Below are 23,164 nucleotides of genomic sequence, written 5' to 3'. Positions count from 1 at the left end.
GCAATTATCTCCATGGCAATAGAGTGCAGGGTTATTAGGCTCATGGGACTTGCCATAGATTCAGATGGTAGAAGCATCAAGTCACAATATCCGGTGCTGAACAATCACCCATAGTCAGAGGAAGGTCGGGCCCCACTGTAATGCATGTGATGAGTCACACCAAACTGCCCACAGAGATGGAGGTAGGGATGGGAACATTTTCCCCAATTTGATGGGTAATTTCCTTGTGCTAATGCTCTCACTGCTTCTCTTCAAGTTCTCTTAAGTGGACTCCATCATCCCCCCCTTATACTTGAGACCCTTTAATCTACTCTTCTAAAAGTTAGTTTAGACTTCCTTTTAATCCAATACAGCAGTTTTTTCTCCTTACACCCCAATTTTTTGTACTCTCTAGAATTCTGCTTCAGGAACAGTAGGCCACAGACACATGTAGCTACTGAGCACTTGAAAGATATATAGTCTGACTTGAGATGTGATACAAATATAAAATACAAACTCAGTTTTGAAGGCTCAATGTGAAAAAAGATTGTAAAATGTTTTATTAATAATTTGATATCATTGCATGTTGAAATGATAATATTTAGGATATACTGGATTAAGTTCAATAAAAACATAAAATAAAAACTTCACCTGTTACTTTATATCTTTTTTACATGTAGCTAGTTTACTAGGAAATTGAAAATTACGTATGTGACTCACATTATATTTCTATCAAGCAACATTGCTATAGAGTTAAATGGATGATTCCTATTAACTTGTAAATCTGAAGAACCGATGGCATGATAAGAATATTTAACATCTGAAGAGTACCTTATGCTTTTTAATGTGTGCTTTTATGTTTTAACTCAATATGATTAATTATTGAAAGATAACTGGAACTTCTGTCATTCCACAATCTTTGAAACTAAGGTATTCAACTTAATTCCCAAATGTTACATTTATCTCAGCGTTGTCCTTAATGCCTGAAAGAAGTAAGAGCAAGCCAAGGAGACAAAAATTCTTGATTTGAATGGCACCGCATTTTCAGGAGAAGAAAGCCACGTGACTACTTTAAGTGCATGGCCCTGTCCTCTCATGTACCAAGACCATAACTTGCCCACTGGATATAAGAGATATTCCTGGCTACAGGAAAACTGGAATGGGTTATGGGAACAACCAGTCTTATTAACTAGTCCACATGGGAAGCTGACTCTTGGGCAAAGGGAAATGACTTCCATACTGCAAATCAGCTTGTGAAGCTGACAGGAAGACTTTATAAAAATGTGGCAACTGGGGCAGCCTGGGTGGCTCAGCAGTTTAGTGCCGCCTTCAGCCCAGGGCATGATCCTGGAGTCCCACGTCGGGCTCCCTGCATGGAGCCTGCTTCTCTCTCTGCCTGTGTGTGTGTATGTGTGTGTATATGTGTGTGTGATGAATAAATAAATAAAATCTTTAAAAAAAATGTGGCAACTGAACCCAGGTTAAAGCTGGTTAAGAAGAAGAGCAATACACAAAGTTAAATACTTAGGAGATGAGTGAACAGGTTTGATGCAGTAAATAAATCACTGAGATAGAAAAAAATGTAACACATATATTGCACATAGGACCATGAAGCTCAACCAGACAAAAGAATACATAGACCCTGCTGACTAGTCAGACATTTTCGACTTTCGAATTAGGTAAGGGGCACCTTTTTGGTCTACCCAAGGCCTTTGGGGAAGTCTGAAAAATGTTCAATGCTGCCTTCTGCTGGTTAAACTAGAATGTTTTTGTTGTAAAAAAGTGGACTCTGGAAGACCTGTAAAATTCCATTAATATCTTAAGAGATAGTAGATGATCTGCAGAAACAGGCTGAGCATGGTTTGTTGTGCTGCACTGATGGGCATGCGATGTTATTAGATGTCTCACATGAGATACTATTTGTAAATGATAATCTTACTGTTTATTGAGTACCTACTATGCATGTACCAGGCATTTTACATATAGCTCTGATTCAGATATCTTACCTTCCAAGGCAAGTTTTATTGCCCCACTTTGCATTTGAGGATGATAGAGCTCAGAGAGGTTAAATAACCTGCCAAATGTCACACGTGAACAAGAGTTACTACCTGGATCTAAATCCAAGTCTTTCTAGCAGCAACACTCATGCTGTTCTATGACATCACACTAACGAACTGCCTAAGAATGCCTGACATCTAGCAAGTACTCAATAAATGTTAGTTCCCTTCCTTCATCATGGCATTCTGACATCATTTTCCTACCTTCTGCTCAGTTTGCATTAAATGATACAGTAGTTATTAGAAACATTTTGTTAATGGTGACACCCATATAAAAGTCTCTGGTATACCTCCCTAATGTATAAAAATATAAATAAAAACACTTATTGCCCTTTCAGTCATGCTGGAAGCAAAGGTACAAGTCAGGAAGAGTCTGATGTCAATGCCATGGAAGGTTCTCTCCTGTCAAGTATGTGACACAGGGAAGACATCTGCCAGCATACATTCCCAGAGTCTGTGGCCCATGTCTTGACCTACTGAGCCAGGGACAGGAGGACACCAATGATGATGCAATATCAGATGGCAAATAGGAGAGAGGACTGGTAAACCAAGTAAGGAGACATGGGCAGAGGCAGCAAAGAGGTTTGGTGCTTGCGACGAGGCTGTAGCTTAAAAAGAGAAAAGGTTGTACCTTCACAGCCACGCTCGATCTGTCCACTCCGATGGAGGGCATCGTTGATGAGGTCTGGCAGGCGCCCATTCAAATCTACTGAGGCCAGACAGCCCTGAAAGCCATCCCGGGAAGCCACCAACTTTGGAAGGTTGCTGTACATGCCTTGGGCCAGACCTGCCATGTAGAGATCACCTGGAAAGAAAAGCAAGTAGCAAAAGCAAATGTGAGTAAAGAGTACTGAAACCATGTCAATGAGAGCCAATGCGCATTAGACTACTTCTTAGGTAATGGTGGTAGAGCTGGGGGGGAGGGAAATAGCGTAAACAAATAACTGCCAGAGTTTCTACAGTGTAGAAAGAAGTAACTCACATTGCTTATGTCATTCATTTTCTATATGCCATCTCACAAATTTCAATCACCATATTCAGTCCATGAGGTAGGTATTGTTCCCATTTTATGATGAAGTAAAGATTAACAAGATTTTCAGCAAAACAACCATTTACTGACTGCTTTTTATGTGCTTGTTACCAATAATAGGCTGAAGATTTTATAGACATTATACCATCAAAACTCATAACGGCTCATAAAGGTAGTAACAATTATTGTCCTCATTTTGCAAAAAAGTATACAGAAGCTGAACAAGGCTAAGAGATTTTACCAAAGTCACCCAGGCAGTAAGTGATTCAGCTGAGATTCCAAAACCTATACCATTTCCTCTGTTAAAAGACACCTCCCCATTTTGATATTTATCACCTCATGCTCAGCCCCCACATGCCTGAGGTTTACAGAGAAAATGAACCATCCTTTGAGGAGTGGTTTAAGTAAAAACCACATTTTGGTATAATTTAATGTTGTTAAAATAGAATATGCATAATGTATCAAAAATGCATGGCACTTCTAACCTGTAGTTTGCCTCTGCAAATAGCCTTTTGATTATAAGAAATTCTCTAAAGGCGCCTGGGTGGCTCAGTCGGTTAAAAGTCCGACTCTTGGTTTCAGTTCGTGATCAGGGTCATGATCTCAGAGTCACAATCTCAAGGTCATGAGATTGAGCATGGTGCAAGACTCCATGTTCATCAGGGAGTCTGCTTGACGGTCTCTCTCTCTGCTCTCCCCTCACTTACACATTTCTCTCTAAGATAAATAAATAAATCTTTCAAAAAAAAGAAATGCTCTAAAAAGGTTAAACGTCTTTACAAGGTTTACCTTTCAAATCCAGATTTTTGGCACCATTGATAACTTGGGTGACGACTTTAGTGTCCACTTTCAAGCTATGGGTGTTACTGTTGTCTCGGGTGATGACGACGTTGTGCCACTGGTTGTCATTCAGGGGGCGATCACTGTTGCCTTTGATCACGTTGGGACCATTCCCAAGGTCAAATACGTAGTGTATATACCTGTGAGAAATATAAACCACCTCATAAGTTGAGAGTCCCTAAAATGGTTTAATGGCAACATGTATATAATGGGCACTGAGGGCTTCACATCCCCCATGCAAACCTGGCATCATGGAGGAATATTTAAAGCTTCACTTAATATCATAAGAAGAATCACAGCCTATTCTATCAGACCTCACTTTTATTCCACACTGACAAGGTTTACTTCTTTAACATCATCTAAAAATCCAAAGCCACAAAGTAGTATAGGCAGTACACCTCAAAACACTAGGGGGCGGTATTTAAATGCAGTCAATCGTGAATCTGTGTTTTGAGTTTTGTTCTTTTGTTTTTGTTTTGACTATTTTCCAACACATGGTAGTGAAATACCTTGCAAAAAGAACAGCTTTCCATATATGGGCTAATGGCAATATGCTGAAAATATCTATATTTCATTTCCTCCTATAGATGCGGTGGTTGCAGAGAGCACTGCCCAAGAGCACTGCATATAGGATATATACCCTATATCCTCCTTTTGCAAAAATAAGCTTTTTTCCTAGAGGTTTAAAGGACCGTATTTCATGGTAAAAAGTCTGATAGTATTGAGTTAGTGGAAGATCTTTAAATTAATGAATTTCTCTTCCTACTGGCCCTAACCATTCCATAGCTTTTTTTTTTTTTAAGATTTTATTTATTTATTCATGAGAGACACACAGAGAGAGGCAGAGACACAGACAGAGAGAGAAGCAGGCTCCCTGCAGGAAGTCTGATGCGGGTCTCGATCCTGGGACTCCAGGATCATGCCCTGGACAGAAGGCAGGTACTCAACTGCTGAGCCACCTAAGCATCCCACCATAGCTTATTTTTAATCAGTGATGATCAGAGTATATATTGGGTCTAGAGAGTGGGAGCAGAAATGGATACTTTTATTTCATGTCCATATTTTATGTAGGGCTTGAGCTTAGATACCTGACATAAACCATGTGATCTCTTCCACTTACCCCTTGACCAGTTCGACTGCAATGAAGTCATTGCCATCACCACTATTGAAGAGAATGAAGCCATCTGCTGAGGTGGTCTTGAACTGGAAGAAGAGGTGCATGGACGTGTAGGCCTGAAGAGTGGCCAGGCTCAGGTAACTGCTCTTGGTCTTGAAGGTGACAGGGTCAGCGATAATGTTCCTCAGTCCAAAACGAGCCTTCAACTCACAGTAATCAATGTCGCCATTTTTGCACAGGTCTATGTAGAGCAGGCCATTGAACATGAGGCTCTGCAAGTGGCCAATGAAACTGGATGGGACAACGGAGATGTAACGTTTCTCAGTCATGATTCCAGTTTCGATATTGTGGAATTCCAAGCGGGTATGGTCCCCCACCATCGTACCTATGAACATCACAGATGAGATACAAACAAGTCATCATGTTTTTTCACAGCATCTTTACTATATCTTTTAGGTTGCCACACAAAATATTCTGTTCCAGAAAACAAGATATTCAATATAGTATACAGCCAGGTGACCTCAGTGAGAGAGCTGATTCCTGGCCCAGGCTGAATTATATGCCTTGTAGCTCATGCTCTCATGCAGCTGCTCAGAATGTTCCATCATATACAGGAAAATGTGAGAGCACAGATAGCTCAAGTTAAAAGATAAAATGATTTGTTTTCTCCATTCAGGAAATAATTGGATACAAACGCATAAAGAAAAGTCTTTATTGCCTAAAACCTGGTAAAGATACAACAAACAAGCATTAGGCATTCACTACCAAATATTTCTTGATGTAATAATTCACCACGTAGTACTTGTGGAAAGATTGTATTGTAGAACACGTGTTAATTTTTTCTGATCAGCAACTACTGCTTTTTCTGATTACACCTCTAATTTCCCCCTTTGGGAAGCTACCCTCCACACCTCACCTTAAAACCATCTGGGCTGGATGAAGCTGACCCTAACCCAGCTCTTAAAGTAATCAGCCTACTCAAGCTGGACCACTCAATATATTTTATTCTCCTAGCCATACAGCACGGTCTAGGGACTAACAAGGTGGTCTGCAAACTCTAGCATACCTCTGAATCATATGGAGGACTTCTTAATATACAGTTCCCTGGGCTCCAGCCTCAGAGTTTATCATTCAAAAGTCTAGAGTGTGGCCTAAGAATATACATTTCTAAGAAATTCCAAGGTGATGCTTATGCAGCTAGTCTAGAGACCACCCTTAGAGCCAAGGGATTAGCAGCAACATAAACTGGAGTATTCAGTAGTTATTGGGTAATTAAGTCTAGTAATATTCAGCTCCAGGGCTTTTGCTAGAACACCTAAGAGGCATTCTTTGTAAACAAGGCTTTTTGAAGAGATAAGAAGAAAGCCCAGAGCTGCTGGAGGTCATGTGATAGCCAGAGAGCTTGGGGTTGCCTGACCAGACAGCCAACCCAGAAAGCCAACCACAAAATGAAGAGAAACAGTTTCTCTAGGATGATGCCTTTTGAAAGTCTGGATTTGACAGCCAAAGCCAGACTTTTAAAAACTATATGACATAGGTTCCCTTTTCTGCTTCAAGCATTTAAGTTGGGTGTCTGACATTTGCAACTAAAAGATCTCCAGCTGATACAAATAAACTAGTAGACCTTTCATTACCTGGCTTACATAGAAGAAGTGAGTGACTGGGGCAGGGGTAATGAAGGGGGCTTGAAAGAAATACAAAAGTGGGAAATGGGAATGGGAAAAAAAAAAGCGAATGGAAATTTTAATTACAAAGTCAAGGAACACAGCATTAGGTGGCTCCTCCAACATTTAAATAGACAAATCACCAAAATTTAACATTGCTTCCAATGGTGAAGGAAGAGGGGAAAAAGTCCCTCCTCCTGCCTTCTCTTGCCCTTACCCTCCACATTGAAGAAACTCCACTAGCAAGACACTCCTAGCATTTCTTTACTCCCTCTGTTACAGCCTTTCAGAGGAAAAGGAGCAACATAATCCAGAAGATTAAAGAAAATCTACAGGGAAACTGTATTTCCATAGCTCAGCCCCTGCACTTCCAATTTCCCCCAGGGAAGCAAGGTGCCTTCAAGAAACACCCAGTGTACCCCACACGCCCACAGTATAGGTGTTAGAGGAACGAACAAGCATTGCTTCAGTGGAGATGCCTACCAAAGTCCTGAATTGGTTAGCATTCAAGTGGGCAATTCCAATTCTGAAATTCGGTAGATGTTAAGCACATTTTTCAGTATCAGTGTTACCACAAACAAAAATGATGCTTGACTTTTACCAGCCTTGCATTTGTTTTTCCTCTATTGGTGGAGAAATCATGTAGCAGGAAAAAAGAGAGAGAGAGTGAGAGAGGAAGGAATTACATTTTCTCAGATCCCTTACACTTCAGTATCTGGGAGATTCAATCAGATCTCACCTTCAGATGCTCAGTATTAATGCCCTCTCATTGGGAGCACACTCAGAACTGATGTGGAGAACTGTTTATAAGCACAAAAGTCAGATTTACATTTTATGAGCTTCTATGTGGTGTTTTGACAACTAGTGACAAATCGTTCTCTTAATATAAGCAGAAACAAAATAATGGTGTTGGTTAACTTAAATATAAAATTGTAATAGAACAAAAATCTGCTAACAACTGAATAACTAGGAGAACTGTATAAAAGTATTGAAACTGAGTATTGAAAATCGGACTGATCATGAAAACAAAAACTAGCATAACCTAAATTCACATGCTCAAGAACAATGAAGTGACTGAAATAAATATCCGTAGTCCATTTGGTTATAGCTGTTCATACTGGGCTGAGGCTGGAGCTGGAGAATGATTGGTTGGGGGTGGGGAGCGGAAATCAGAGCCAATCATCATGGGACACAGGAACTAAATCATGATGATGCTGGAAGCCATGCTAATTCTTATTTTAAAAAAGAAGGAGGAGGAGGAGAAAGAAAAGTAAAAGGGGGAAAGGATGGGGGATGAGATCAGCAAGGAGAACTAAGAAGTGATAAGGGGGTGATCCCTGGTGAAGATTAGATTTCCAAAGGAAACCTGAAGAGACTATTTTAAAGTCAACAAGGAGCTTTCAGAAAAATTATAAATAAATTGGCCTCCAGAGTTGAGGGGTTAGGAAATTCTGCTCACTAGAAAATGAATTTCATGAAGCAAGAAAATCATGTACAGTGCTGTACATTGAGGAGAGATTGAAGAAAGAGAAGAGAAAATAAATTAACAATGGAATTTGAGAGCATAGCCCATGGACACAGACTGATTTAAGGTTTTAGAATGAGTCACAGAGCTTCAACTAGAAGTTGGGGCGGGGCTGGGGCAGCAACACAGGGCCAAATTAGAAAAGGAACTACTTCACCAGGTACAAAAGGAACTCACTGGCTGTGGATGGAGGTTCCCAAAAGAGCATGCTATAGCCTGGAGAGAGCATTAAAGAGGTTACTTAAAGTTTGAACCTTGTGCCAAACTAAGCAAATATATGTGTGTGTGTATAATTATATTAAAAATATATAATTAATATAATATTAATATATATTAATCTGTGCATCATCTAATCAATATTAGTAACTGGGGATCTTGCCACCCATCTCCCCTAAATGCTGTCTGTAGACTAAAACTCCTTTCCATTCAAGGGGCAAATATATACCTACTTCATAGAAATCGCTTTTGATTTTCAGAGGGAAGAGGAATAATTTGGGAGAGAGATGATAAAAAAAAAAAAAAAAAAAAAGCTGAAATGACTACTGAATGTTCTTTATGTTCCAGGCCCTGTGCTAGGCACTTCAGAGCCACCACCAAACATCATTATCAAAATAAATAGGTATCATTATCTTGCTTTAGCGAGAAGGACACTTAGCTTAGAGAGGTTAAGTAATCTGATCAGAGTTCATACAGGTGCTGAGTGGTAAGCACTCTAATTGAACCCAGCTGTATTCAGTTCCAAAGCCCACATTTTCTCTTGTACACTACAGAATGGAGAAAAAGCTTGATTTACTCCTTACATTATTGTGGGGGGAATTTAAATGGCGAAATTTCCACATACTAAATTGCTGTGAAGGGTTCACACTCCTTCGCAGTGGCCAAGCACCGGCACGTCATTCCACCTAATTCACCCATAATATATCCAACACCCTCCCTAGAACAGCCGTGTTGCCTGGACTCCTATTCACACATTCACTTCCATATTTCACTGATGGTCAGCAGTTTACACACCAGAGTGATAAAGTCTGTGGAGAACAGAAATCTATAGAAAATCTGTCCAAGTTCAAACTGTAACTTCCTACCAGGCATATACTGGACAAGCATACAGGCTCTGAGGTTGCACTGGCTGGGAAGGTAACTGGTATGTGCCTCAGTTTCCCATCTGTGAAATAGGTATGAAGTTTTCAGGATTAGATGTTATCAGCTCCTAAAAACTACTTAGAACAGTGACTAGTGCTTAAATTGTTAGCTGTTAATTATGTATCATTCTTTGTTTCCTTTCTCTGAAATGTGTTAACAATTTCCTGTACTTTGGTTGTCACTCTTTTACTAGAACACAATCTTCTTCTTAAGTAGAAACCACTTCTCACCTCTTCTGTATGTCCTGTGATGTTTAGCAGAGGGGCCTGAGCACAGCAAGCGTCCCTCACATCTGAGGAAGGATTTGCTTTAGAATCAGAATTTGGATCATCGCCATTTCTACATATAAAGTTCCTAGTCAACACTAAACGCTCAGCAAAGAAATGAGAAAGACTTAGAGGAGGCAGCTTGACCTTCCTGGGCTCCCAGACATGGGGAGAGAAGAAAATGAAGGCTTATCAAGTCTCAGTAAAGGATACACATTTTGCTCACCATCTTCAGCTCCACCACTTGCATATCCTTTTCTCCACAATGCCAAACTTTTTTAAAAGTATATGCTATAAACTGTTCTAGTAACAGTAATAATAATAAATGTTCTGGAGCCAAATTAACTAGGTAAACACTTCACATGTAATTACTGATGATTAGCAATGTGTATTAGCATGGTAAAGTCTCCTAGTAAGTCTTGCAATAAAGAAATCCACTTCATTTTGTTTAACCTAACATTTCCCCATTCTATTTCATCATGTTTTTGTTGTTGTTGTTGTTGTTGTTGTTGTTGTTGTTGTTGTTAATGTGAGGAATAGATTTTCCTTGGAAAATGACTTTTTACAGCTTGGTGCTATGTTTGCTGTATAGGGTAAGTCATAGAGAAAGAAGTCAACACGAACCAGAGGAGTCAAAAGAGGGATGAATCTCTGTACTAGCAAGAAGCTCTGGGTGGAGTGGGTGGTTCATGCAGCATTAGATCCTAATCCTGAGTAGCATAACCCAAGTGAAGTATTCTTTTAATTTATTCTTGATAATAGAAATCCAGCTCAGTCAATCAATCCATCAATCGTTACTGTCAACTGAACTTAATACTTTTCCAGGAATACATTGTGTTACAATAAATGAAAACCACCAGGCTAAGCAATATTTCTTCCCTTGCTTTTGATTTCTTATGAGTGTGACCTATTCTTTGCATCATTTCTACAAACTAGCTGAAAACTTGACACCCTAGGGGACCTTAAACAGCATGAAAGGGATTACTAAATAAGCCAATAAGACACTACTTAATAACCTGAGGACTGTGTGGTATTTTAGTTTCATTGCCTGATTTTATGACTTCTGTGAGCTAAAATTAAAATTCCCAAACCCATTATCACTGTAAGAAGCAATCCAAGGTTGTAGCTCATAAGCAAAATAGCTCTTTTCTTCTCCCAGATTTCTTTATCCTTATGGCTGCTCTTTTCCATCAGCAGTAAAGTAGGGGATAAGGTTGAAAATGAAAGAGCTTCATTAATTTCAAATATCAAATTACTGAATGACTGGGGCCGTCCTCGGTATAGTCCTGCTTTTTTAATTATTAGTGGTTAAGAGAAAGCGCACTTTCTAATTACCTTTAGTCTAAAGTTTCTATAAAAGAATAATGGCCAAGGGAGGCAATGCACATTACTGTATCCTCAGTTCTGCAGTTCTTTATGACTACAGCTTTCAGGGCATGCCATTTCCTGAGAAAAATAAAAAGGGTTTCGTGGTCCAGAGAGATTGGGGTGAGGGCACCATCTAGTGGCTACCGCTCAAATCACCCTGCAATAGCATCACTGGGCTGCAGGGCTCTGCCCAGAGGAGCTAGCAAAGCGATTTGCGACTTGTCACTGCGGCTGTGCAGGCTCCAGCGTGCATTAACAGCCTACGGGCATTTATTGAATAATTAATTCAGGATAGCTGTGGGTTCTAAACCATGTAACTATCTTTACAGCTCTTTGCTTACATCTGTTACCTAAAGCTATGTTACCCTTCAGGCATGTAGAACAGTAACCTTACCTCCCGCCGATGAAGGTGTCTATATACATACAACTGGAGGGTTTGGGGTACTTATACTTAAGGCTCTGTTTGACTTCATTTTTAAGGAGAGAGGGGTGAGTGTTGTAGTCTACACTAAAGAGGATTCCTCACGTCACTCTAATGCATTCCATTGTATTTTTCCCATATCGTAATACAAATCATTTTCTTAGGATGGATTGTGAAGTCCAGCAAGTAGCCTGATTTGGTGATGTCACACCAACATGAATTTGGGGCTTAATTACATAGCTCCTTCTAAGTGTCATGTCCTCTTAGGTAAAATGACAATAACACTTTTCTTGCAAGGCAATGGGGAATTGCAGATTTAAGGAGCTGATATATGTAAGGTGACTTCATCTCAGTATCTAATGCCTACTAGGCACTGGATAGGTGCCTCCTGCTCTTCCTCTCTCCATAGACTCTCCTTATCTCCCTTCTCTCTCTCTCTCTCTAACACACACACACACACACACACTCCTACCTGCACACATATATACATGGCTTGCTATAATTCCAGACTCCAGAATTATAGAGGTTCAGACTCATTTATAGAAAATTAAATTACAGAACCCTAAACTGCAGAAACCTTAAGCTAGACAGGGCTTTAGCAGTAATAGAATTTAAGTTTAAGAATGAGGAAATGATGAAAAAGGTTTATCATTATCTGTCCCAATGATAAAAAGTATTTAAGTTCCAATGACTGTATGAAATCCCAGGGATCCTAACTCTAACTTGACTGTCTTATTCATAGAAGAATCTAGAGATAGTTTATGTCATGGACTTCAAATGACAAGGACCTGAAATGGTAAGTGACTATTCCAACATCTGGCAGAGAATTAACATCAGGACCCAGGTTTCCCGACACCAACCATGTTCTACATCATACTCCATGCTGCCTCCATGTTTTTCTCTCCCATATGGACAAGAGTTCTACATAACAGATGTGCACTGCTCTGGAAAGTTAGAGAGTACAGACTTATTTGGCAACAACATGGAAGATGCCCTCTCTCTTCCACCCTAGACCTCATTAAATTAACCCTCAAATTCTGGCTAAAGGCCTTCATAAGCCACTCCTGCTTTCTCCAACCCAAAATGATCATTTTCTCTTCTGACAATGACAATGTTACCCACCCAGTTAGAATCTCATTACATACTTTTTCTCTTATGTCAAATGCCTGGGTCCTATCTAACTGACTAAATTGGTTCATTATTTGAGGAAACAGATAATCTCTTATGCTTCCTTCTTATCTTCCACATCCTTAGGACACTGCTGATATGTAACAGGGTCTCACTGAAATAGTTATTGTTTGTGTGAAGCTTTGAACATTCTTTTATGTACATATAGATATATTCATTTACACATTGTCCTCCTAGAATGTGAATTCCACCAAGCCAAGGACTGCTTATTTGTTCACCTCCATATTCTCAGCCTTCTAAAGCAGTGCTCAGTACAGGGTAGGTACTCAATAACAATTAAATAAATGATTAAATAAATGAATAATTATTCAGCCCTTCTAAGTAGCCTTTAGTGATGTAAGTACTTACTTTTACCTGTAATGTTCTGAATTTCTGGTTTATCCATCTCCTTCCCCTAGAGAGTGAGTCATTTATTGAGGGAAGAAATTGGCAGTTGGGAAGATGATTGATAAGTGATTTTTGAATAAATTAATAATAAAAGAGCTACAGAGCTCTACATCTACTCTCCAGACACATATTCTATGCCTAAGGAGAGAGACTCATCAACATACAGTGACAGTAATGGGTAAGTTCTATAATACAGATCAATTAAAAGGATTATGAAAATACAGAGGAAGACCTTCTTAGCCTTACCTGAGCTTGTCAAGAGAGAACATGTCACATGACTTCTGTTAAACAAAATAAAATGTGTTAAAAAAAAAAAAAAAAAAAAAAAAAAAAAAACCTTTGTTCACTGAATGGCCAAGAGGGCTATGAGAGCAAAAAGAGACAAATTTCCCCATGTAGAGCTGTACTCACCCTCAGCCACATCATCATCCACAGTTAACTTAAGGCTTTTTCCTCTGCGCACCACCCGGACAGTGTGCCATTCATTGTCATTGAGCTTCTGCCCCGCATACAGGGTCTCAGGTCCTTTGCCTAAGGACGATGATAAGTGCCGAAGTTAGAATCAATTCTGAAAGTAGTGATTATGGTATCAGAACTGTCAAAGCCACACTGGTGCATATAACCCAGCAGCATTCAATGAATCATACGTGCACCCCTCCACCAAAGCCCATCCCAGTTTTACTGATGCAACAGGATATTCCACAAGTGTCCTCAAATGCAAAAGTCTCAATTCAAATGGACATTGGCAAAGCAGTGAAAGAAATAAGTACCCTCCTTTGTCTACAGATATAAAATTCTAATATGCCAAGGGCAGTAAGGGCAACATTTACAAGAAATAGTAGTCAGTTGTCATTTTGTTTCCCAAAGTCATAGATTTTAGATGAATTTCTTCAAGATATAAGAAATTCATCGTATATTTTTAGAATCATTTGGTCATTTAGGCATAATACACCAGTCTGACTTTCATAGAGTATCCATCAATTGGATGAGAAAAGAGTTCTGTAATATATAGTCTTAACTTGATATTGCCATTAACCCACAGTTCTACCAGAATTCAGCAACCACAGAAATCACAACAGTAACCACCACAATAATAATGTTGAGGTCTAAACCCCACGATACGTAATGCTCCTGAAGGGAATGTGAGAGGACCCAGACTTCTCTCATTGTTCATCATTCTCCAAAAAGATCTAAAGATCTAAAAAATGAAATAATGTAAAATTCCAAAATTGAACTCTTAATTTTAAGTCAAAAGAATGTTCAGGAGAAAGTACCACCAGATAAAGGAATAAAACAAGCTGTCTCAAAAGATCTATGATCAAGATGCTCAAGAGGATGTCCAAGTGCACCATGCACCAAGAAAAAATCAGGTTCAACAAGGAATTCTAGTATTTAGGGGCAAAAGCTAGCAAGATAAACACTGAGGCATTGAAAGAATTTGGTTAGTAATGGGGGAAAAATGTCATGTTTTGCTCACCATTGAACTGAGATGTAACTTTATAAGACAAAGAAGATTGTATTGAACAAGAAAATTAGACCAAGTTCACTCTCTCTATGGGAACAGCTAAGTGTGTGCAGAAAGACTCCATTAAGTCTTCCTGGATTAGTCAATTGCTATGTAGAAAGCCCTATCTCTGGAAATGACTTGGGAAAAAAAAGATGAAATGTGTATCTGACCAATACATCCCTATGATATTATGCATCTGAAATATTCCGCAATACACTTGGATCTAACATATGGAAGCACAGGGCCAAGTACACAGTAGGTGCTTTAATGAGCACTAGCCAAACAACTGATGTCTACACAGGTATTTATTTCTTTAGAAACAATCAACTAAGATCAAAACATTTTTATTTAGGTAATTTTGAAAGCTTTATTATATAGCTTTCATTGGCCATTCCACCCCCTCCTCTATCTCTAAGACTCCAAAACAATATTTTATATTGTTTAGGGAAGAAAATTAAAAAAATGGCATCACAGGTAAATATCTTTTGAACTAGGTAATTTTAAACTGTACACTTTAATTTTGAGTTATTAGTATTGCAATTAAATGCTGGTTATAACAGTAACGATGGGGCACCTGGGTGGCTTAGTTAGTTAAAAATCCAACTCTCAATTTTGGCTCAGGTCACAATCTCAGGGTCCTGGATCAAGCCTCATTATGCTCTGCACTTAGGGCACTCAGCAAGGAGTCTGCTTCAGAACTTTCTCTCTCCCTCACCACCCCGCCAAATAAATAAATATTTAAGAAAAATAATGATAGCTTTAAAAAAATGACAGCAGTTGAAGTTTGGGGGAATTTCCTTCTTAAAAAATAAAGACTTCCAAAGTAAAATGATTTCTTTTAATTAAAATGTATACAATTGGTAATTGGCTTTTGGTTTTTGGTTTTTTTCAGAATGTACCTATATCCCTAGTGCAATGCAAATTCATAAGGTTCTAAGAATTCCATGAAAAAACTTAAAATGGACCAACTGTACCCAAAAATTGGGTATGAGGCCATGAGATCAATGAATCTTAGGAGAAAAAATTCTATGATAAACCATTTTATATTCAATTTTAACTGTTCTTTGGGAGTATGCATCTTAATATTATTTAAAGCATATACATTATAATAGGATTTTTCCTACATTTCACCTAATTAGATACCATTGTTCATTATCTCATTAAATTCAGGTCTAAGATTGATATAACAGTCGCCTTTACAACAGCAAACTGTGCAGGCATTGAGAGAAAATGGGCCACATCATGTGGGTGCTTTGAAGCAAGAACAGATGTTCTCAGAAGAAACAAATCTGCCTTTGTTTTTTTTGTGTGTGTTCTTATCCTCTTTATTCTACATGCAAATGCTTCAATAAGAAAGAGGAAAGTAAAGAAAGACGTAGAAAATATTGGCTATGGAGGCATAACTGTTACAAAGATAGGCTATTTAAACATCTATAGGTGGCATCTGTTCTTTAAGCAGTGTTTGCACATCACTTAATTTTTACGACTGGGGACAAAATAAGAGGGAAAAATACACAAACACAGTCACAGTTTAGCAAGACAGCCACATTACTGTCATATTAGTCATTATGATATAAAACAAGCTTTGCAATCAGCACAGTGTGTTTTAAATGCTGCTGATATTTTACAGGTACTTAGAATTTTTTGTGTCCTTGTAATGCCCACTTTGGTCAAATTCAAACAAAAACAGTTACATGTCCTTTTGACTCTAAAACTTTAGGATGCGATGGTCTGTGACCAAACCTGTGAAAAAAGATCTGAAAGCCCTGGTGCCCTTCTGCTCGGCTACAGTTGCTGTCTCCAACCCCAATCATTCTCATTACTTTGACAGTAGAAAAAAAAAAAATCCATACCCATCTCATTAAAATGGTAGAGAAATGAGTATTATTCAATATTCATTTTTAGGCAATAAATAAAGAAATCCCAGTGAGCTTCTGAAAAACTCTCAGCCTCCAAAAGTGGAGAGTCAATGGCATTTATCTTTAATCAAGCCAAAAGGTCAATGCATCCTACCAGAGAGAAAGTGATGTTTAAACTCAGCTAGAAATGTGGCAAACAGAGTAAGGACAAATCTAATTTGTAGCCTAAGCGTAAAACGGGATTGATAAGTGATACAAGATGTAGACACAAGCCGAAAGTTAAAACATACAAATTGTTAGATTTTCAAAGAAGGAGGATTCAGTCTAGTGAAGACTTCCCTGGCAGATTCCAGCACAAAACCAGTGAAGTAGCATCAGTGAAACAAAGAATGTAAAGATAAAGATCAGATAAGGAGGAGACACTTCTTTTTTAAATTGGAATTTAAAATGGAACTAATGGGAATTTAATTTAAAAAAAATAAAAAAAAAAACATCAAAGCCATTAATTTCCTACATTGTCCTTTTCTTTTTGTAGCTAGGAGAAATGTGATCTATGATTAGGTACATACTGGATGTATGTAATAGATACATGTTTCCTTTTATAGTTTAAGTAGTAAATATTGATCATAAAAAAAAGAAATCAACATTTGATTCCTTTTAAGCTGCTTAGATCATCATTGCTTGATCTAAATACAGGAAACTAATAACTTATCTGACACCCTATAGCTGATTTTCCCAAGTAATGACCTCTGTAACTCTGAGTAAAGAAGCAAAATCACAGTTGAAGATTTCCAGGATACAGTAGTCTGTAGAAGTGTAGTGTTCAAGTGTTTATTATCATAGGAAAAAGAGCCTTTAATGAATCCTTTGGGCAATACCACCCAAATTCCTACTCCTGACCTAGTCTCACTGCAAACTCATTTAGCAGCACCTGACCAAAGATGACCTTATTTTCTGATTAATGTGGATAGAGAATGAGGCATCACAAATGAAAAATACAAGATTATTTTCTTGACCTATCCTACAGTAACCCTGTGGAAGGCCTATTTCCTTAAGAAGCTAGAACTAATAGTAAATCAAAGTGAAAAGTTAGGAGAAAATTATTCTTTGAGAGAGAAATCATTACTGTATTGCTTGGAGAAAGATGACATTCAGATATTAACAGACTGTTCCCTTTGGGGAGGACAGGGATTCGGAGAGCGTGTGAGGGAAAAAAAAAAAGTCTGCACTTCGGTATTTACTAAAGGTGCACACCTTCATAAGGTGGACTTTGGATCCTGATTATTTTGAACCTCTTTAGTTTTTTTCTCTTTATTTTTTGTCCTTGCTTTTTGATAGCTGTTCATAGTACATGAATTTGGTATTCCCCCCAGGAGCAAAATAAAGAGCACAACTACAAGACACCCCTGATACATATTAGTGTGTCAATAAATTTCTAAAACCTTCCCAAACCAACTAAACCAAACGGTTTTGCTCATACACAGGGAGTAGAAATTCCTTCCATCTGCCACAAAGTATTGTCTCCAAAAGTGGGTGGGTAAAAGCCTGGAAACTTACTTTGCTTGGGGTCAAGGGTTAGGAATTAAGGGCACAACACCTATACCATAATCACTTTGCTCTACCCAAACATCTTTCTATTTGTGCAAGAAAGAGAAAGAAACAATAACTTGATTTCTCTTGGAACTATGTTTCACATGAATCCAAATTTCTATAATGCTTCAAAAATATGAAATTCACTCCCTTAGCAAATGGCATGTGATTATACATCTAAATGGTATGATAAATACTCAAAATGACTGGCTGTGTTAGGCTTAAAGAACACCAAAATACTTAAAAAGAGAAAACTTACCTTCATTTCCACCGCACCCTAGGTTAGGCCAGCTGGGCTATGAGAAATATTTTACTAAGACGATAGTACCATGTATTATTTATCAATCTTCCTCCCCCAAGAGAGCAGGTTAGGTAAGTAAAGGCAGGGGTGAGTAGGGGAGAGAGAGACACAGGAAAGAAGCATCTAATTTTCTGTCTAAAACAATTTCAGGTTCTGGTTGTCTTCTTCAGGTTGGTATTCAACAGAGAATAAGAGGTGTTTTGTTTTTATAAACTCATTTTTTTTCTGAAAGCATTCATTTTCTTTGAAAAAAAATTTAAATCATTTACTTACAGAGGCAGTTTGGTGAAACACCTCAAATAGGTGCTTCCATTCTCATTAGAGTCCTCAAGTCTTAGAAAGGGCTGTCACTTCCAACAATAGACATGAACGTAGGAAGTTTTCTGGAAGTCTTCCGTTAAGAAGTCCCCCAGTGAGGTGTGTGAGAAAGACGAGTGACCCACTTATCCAATCTGAGCACTTGCATCTTCCTAGAGACCCTGCTTGTAGCTAAAACCCACCAAAAACACCACCAATAATTACTGGGCTTGAGTAAATAAATGGACCATTGAGCCTCCCCCATACAACATACTTAACTATGGGTTGCCATCCTTTGGCTCATCCTCCACTCTGCTGCTAACCTCTGTTAGTGTATCACAGAGACTATCTATTCATACACTGAACAAATATTAACTGAGCACTAACATGGGATCAGAAACATTCCAGGGTGGAGGATGAAGTAAGGAGGAATTAAGACAGACAAGGTCTCCCTGTCTGGTTCTAGCCTGGTTAGGAGAGGTGGTGGGGAGGAGGAAGGATAATACTCAAACCAAAGACCTTGAGATAATTTCTGATGGGTTTGAATCCTATGAAGAAAATGAAACAGGGTAATATGATGAAAAGTAATTTGGGTGGAGAGTGGGGATAAAGGGTGGGCTACTCTATAGCAAGTCTCGGAAAGGCCTGTGTGAGGTGACCTCTTTCTCCACTCTTGCTCTGATTACCTGGTTGAATAGAGAGCTCTTAAGTGAGGAGGTCAGAGCAGGCTTTTCTGTGGACGTGCATTGAGAAGGAGCCAAACATGTAAACATCTGAAGCAATGGGAACAGCAAGAGCAGAAGCTGAGAATACAGTTGGCATGTTAGAGGAACAATGATATAATAAGAAGAAGAAGAAAAAACACCCTATTATGGCCAGAGCTTGTGCCCAAGGAAGAGAGTGTGGTGGGAGAGAAGGTGGAAGAGTAAGCAGAGGCCAGATCACAAGAAGACCTAAAGGACGTGGTACAGAACCTGAAGGCTGTTCTAAATACATCTGGTTGCCACTGGGAGGTTTCAGGCAAGAGGATCCTATGATTTAACTTAAGTTTTAAAAATCATTCTGGCTTTTATGTGTGCACTGGACCCAAAAAGGCCAGTAATGTGAATAAGGAGATCTTGGGGAAGCTGCTAAAGGAAGGAAATGAAGGTGACTTGGTCTAGGGAGGTAGCAGGAGAAATGGAGGTGGTGAGATGTGGTGCATGTTAGAGGTACATGCATCTCTGGACTTGAAGGTGGATTGGGAGCAGGAAAAGAATCCATGGTGAGAACCCAGGTGCTAGGAGTACCCTCAACTGAAAAGGCAAAGATTCTAGAAAATGTAAGACATGGCTGATCCTACTAGCCAAGTGAGCTTGCTTTTGCTCCTTGCGTCTTTCCTACTCAGCAGCAATCACACTGGGGGAAAACTCCTGGAAGCTTCCGAGTGCTCAGAAGTGTAGCTCAAAGTTCACTGCTTGCATGATTTTCTTAGCAAAGTGTTAATCAGTACCTTGGGCCGCCGTTGTCTACTGATGACACAGGGTTACTAGGTTCCTGCTGTCTCTCTTTCCCTCCCCTCCTCCCCTCCTTCCTTCTTTCTTTCCTCCTTTGCCTCTCTCTCCTTCTTCCTCTATCCTTGCAAGGTTTCAGTTAAGTGCTCTGGCCCTTAACTTGGACTGGAACAAGGAGTGTGCCTAACATTACAAAGCAAACCTCGGCAGCCCATTCAATTGGATCTCTAAATTGTGATCACAGTGTAAAATGAACCCACTCATCTTGGCTAGGAGAATGGCAACTCAATTTTGAAACCGAATGAATCCAGGGCAGATATCTCTCCAAAGGAACAAATGACTCCGCAAAAGATGAGAAAGAATCCTGCCCCCAATTTACTGCCAAATCTCTACCTTAAGTCATAAATTTAGAGCATTGCTTAGGAGTGGTGAGCTGAGGACAGTCTCAAGATTTCTTGTGATAATCTCTCTCCATGAAGCCACTTTTCAAGAGATGAGGGCAATTTGTTCAGGGATAGGCAGAAAGATGTTTTTGTAGATATTGATTCTACTCTTGATTTAAAAAACAAAAAAACTTTCTGAAGTGTACTAATACTTCCCCTACCATTATCATAATATAATTAACACAAATCAGGCTTTCTTTGACGATTTCAAACATTACTGTGCCTTAGGATTTTTCTGACTATGTGACTTATTGTCAGCACTAAAGACACAGATTTTGAAGATGATGAGGATTGAGCTAAAGAGATCTGAACCAAGATATGCACTAGAACCTGCTCCTCTATTATCCTCTTAATCAATGCCTATTTAAGCCTGTTTCCTTGAGAGTTGAATCTTTTATAATAAGAAGTAGAATAAAAAATGTCTAATTACAAAATGAAGGGTATAGTGAATCGTAAGAAGTAATATTTTGCTATAAATAGGCATAATACATCTTCCATCACTCCTCTTCCATAGGTTTTCACAACTTTTCTACCTCCACCCATCCCTTCCCAGCCCCCAATCCTCCCAGATGGGACTCTGTGCCTCTCCAGCAACTCTACTGCATTTATACTCTATAAATCATCACTCTGTCCCTGCTATTACAGATATACATATATATTTTTATATCTACTGCCTCTACTTCTGTGCCCTTTGAGGGAGAACACGCTACCTTTATAATCCCCAGCAACTAAGCAGAGTACCTTATACCAAGAAGATTCTGAATATATTAGGGAAAAAATAGTAGATGAATAAAGAGAATTAAATAGATTAAACACCAAACAAGCAAGCAGATTGAAGGAGGGAGAAGAAATGCAAGAGGAGAAGGAGAGAGTTGTAGACTATATTTTGCAATAAAAAAAAAAACTGGACCAATTTGGGATGATATTCAGTAGAGTAATAAATACTTATAACTGGATTAATAAAATTGGATGAAAAAATAAATGACAGAGTGAATTCATTGAGGGTAGAGGAAGAAAAAGAAGGGACAGTAGAAGAGGTTTGCACATTGCATTTCTGGCAGCTGAGTGAATTAAGCCCTAATTCCTAATTCAACTTAGAGCTAAAAGACACCATGCAGCAGATATAAATAAATAAAGATACTACTTTTCATTTTAAATGTGTTTTTTTCCCAGGCAGAAAAAAATACAGCCTTTTGAGAAACTAATATAAGGATGAAAGTAACATTATTTTTTTAAAAAAAAATGTACCAGTTACTCTCCATACATGATCTTATTTAGTTTCCCAATACAAAACTGATATGGTTTCCCTCAGCTTTGTAAATATAGAAGTGGCATAAAGTGCCACAACCTGCCAAGGTCACGCAGTTACACTGCCCACAGCCCCCAGTCTGTCTGCAAAATCCCTATGCTGAACTGTGTTCTCATAGCTACATCATGGTTATGCCCCTGGGCTGACCCAGTCTAGAGATGTGAGGAGGAGGAACAAGGTAAGGCCAGTTAAAGGACATAAGAGAAGTGGGAGTGAAATAAAAACAGAAAATCTAATTTCGGAGATGAATGAAAAGTGGGACCTAAATTCACTTTTTTAAAAAAAATTTATTTGTAGGACAAGGGTCAAGCCCTAACCTACTAATAAAGCCAAAAGAAGTTAAAAGTTTGTGTTAGAGATAAACGTGGAGAATAAGTAGATCACGTTTGTGTGCCCCTGTAGCAGACACTCTTGGTCCTGCATCATGTCCCCTGGGCCAAGCTCAGATTTCAGCCATAGCAGCAGTAGACAGTTATAAGCTCACACACAGCCCAACAGTCTCCATCACAAGCAGGGCCAATGCTTGGGCCTTCTCTCTAAAGTCGGGATGCCTTCAATGTCTGTATGCAAGAGCAAACAAGTAGGGAAGGAAGGTGATGGGGACTGTCAAACAAAGGGAGGACAAAGCTAATAGATTAATCCCCCCAAATTTGTCATTGGAGTGGACAATTCTTAGAGGCATTCATTACAACACCCTCCATCTCCCCCATATCCATTTGACCCACAGCAGAAAACTTAACAATGGATCCTCCCATTGATGAGCACTGCTCATTCTCTCTGCTCCTTCACTCCCACTTTGGAGACCTCTTCCAAATAAACCACTTGACCTGAGTCTTTGCCTCAGGCTCTACTCTCAAGGGAACTCAGACTAAGATGGCACACAGCGCTTGATCATCTCCTCTCTAGTAACTCAAACATTACAACAACCCTGTGAAGTAGGGAATATCAATGCTTATGATAAAACCCAGAAAGTTTAAGTGACTTTCCCAAGGTCATAGGCTATTAAATCATGAAGCCACGAAATTGAATAAAGAATTCAGGCTTCACAGATGGAACTCCACAGATAGTGCTCTCTCCCATTAACCTCCAGCTGCCTAAAGCCTATGAAGTCCAAAAAGAACAGAGGACAGTGGTCTGCTATAATTATTAAATGTAGACGTATGGGCTATGGTTACAAATTACCAAATAGTGACTAAACCTATGAGGGTTTTGAGAAGTATATAGGTATCTGAGGGCAATTAACAGGCTTTCTACCATGAGGATCTGGAGGACTCATAAGGACTATAGAGGGTTTTTGAGAAAGTGAGATTACCATCACTCTTAATTAGCCTAGGCTTATTCAAGACAAAAAGTTAGAGATATGGTCTCCATACCCAGGGTCCC

The 23,164-nt window shown here is 39.0% G+C and overlaps 1 protein-coding gene and 1 long non-coding RNA gene across 25 annotated transcripts in view; one reads left to right on the top strand and one right to left on the bottom strand.

The window, feature by feature from the left end:
• Nucleotides 1-23,164, bottom strand: part of NRXN3 (neurexin 3) — a 1,534,711-nt gene that overhangs the window by 794,214 nt on the left and 717,333 nt on the right. For all 20 annotated transcript variants that reach the window (XM_077910198.1, XM_077910203.1, XM_077910191.1 and 17 more), the window contains 4 exons: nt 13,394-13,513; nt 5,027-5,408; nt 3,856-4,046; nt 2,668-2,841 (listed from right to left, as the gene is read on the bottom strand). In XM_077910198.1, coding sequence (XP_077766324.1) covers nt 2,668-2,841; nt 3,856-4,046; nt 5,027-5,408; nt 13,394-13,513 — 867 coding nt within the window. The remainder of the gene's footprint in view (nt 1-2,667; nt 2,842-3,855; nt 4,047-5,026; nt 5,409-13,393; nt 13,514-23,164) is intronic.
• LOC144320975 (uncharacterized) lies at nt 45-16,842 on the top strand. 5 transcript variants are annotated; one of them, XR_013386585.1, is made up of 8 exons: nt 45-182; nt 2,375-2,872; nt 5,038-5,160; nt 5,263-5,386; nt 12,150-12,203; nt 12,773-12,853; nt 12,994-13,160; nt 15,660-16,842. It is a non-coding gene; the product is annotated as an uncharacterized LOC144320975 (long non-coding RNA). The 5 variants fall into 5 exon arrangements; XR_013386586.1 differs by lacking the exon at nt 12,150-12,203; XR_013386587.1 differs by lacking the exons at nt 12,150-12,203; nt 12,773-12,853; nt 12,994-13,160; nt 15,660-16,842 and adding an exon at nt 9,610-12,143.

Source organism: Canis aureus, chromosome 9 (genome assembly GCF_053574225.1).
Source record: "Canis aureus isolate CA01 chromosome 9, VMU_Caureus_v.1.0, whole genome shotgun sequence".
In the NCBI taxonomy this organism is placed as follows: Eukaryota; Metazoa; Chordata; class Mammalia; order Carnivora; family Canidae; genus Canis; species Canis aureus.
This window is presented reverse-complemented; position numbering and strand designations above follow the sequence as displayed.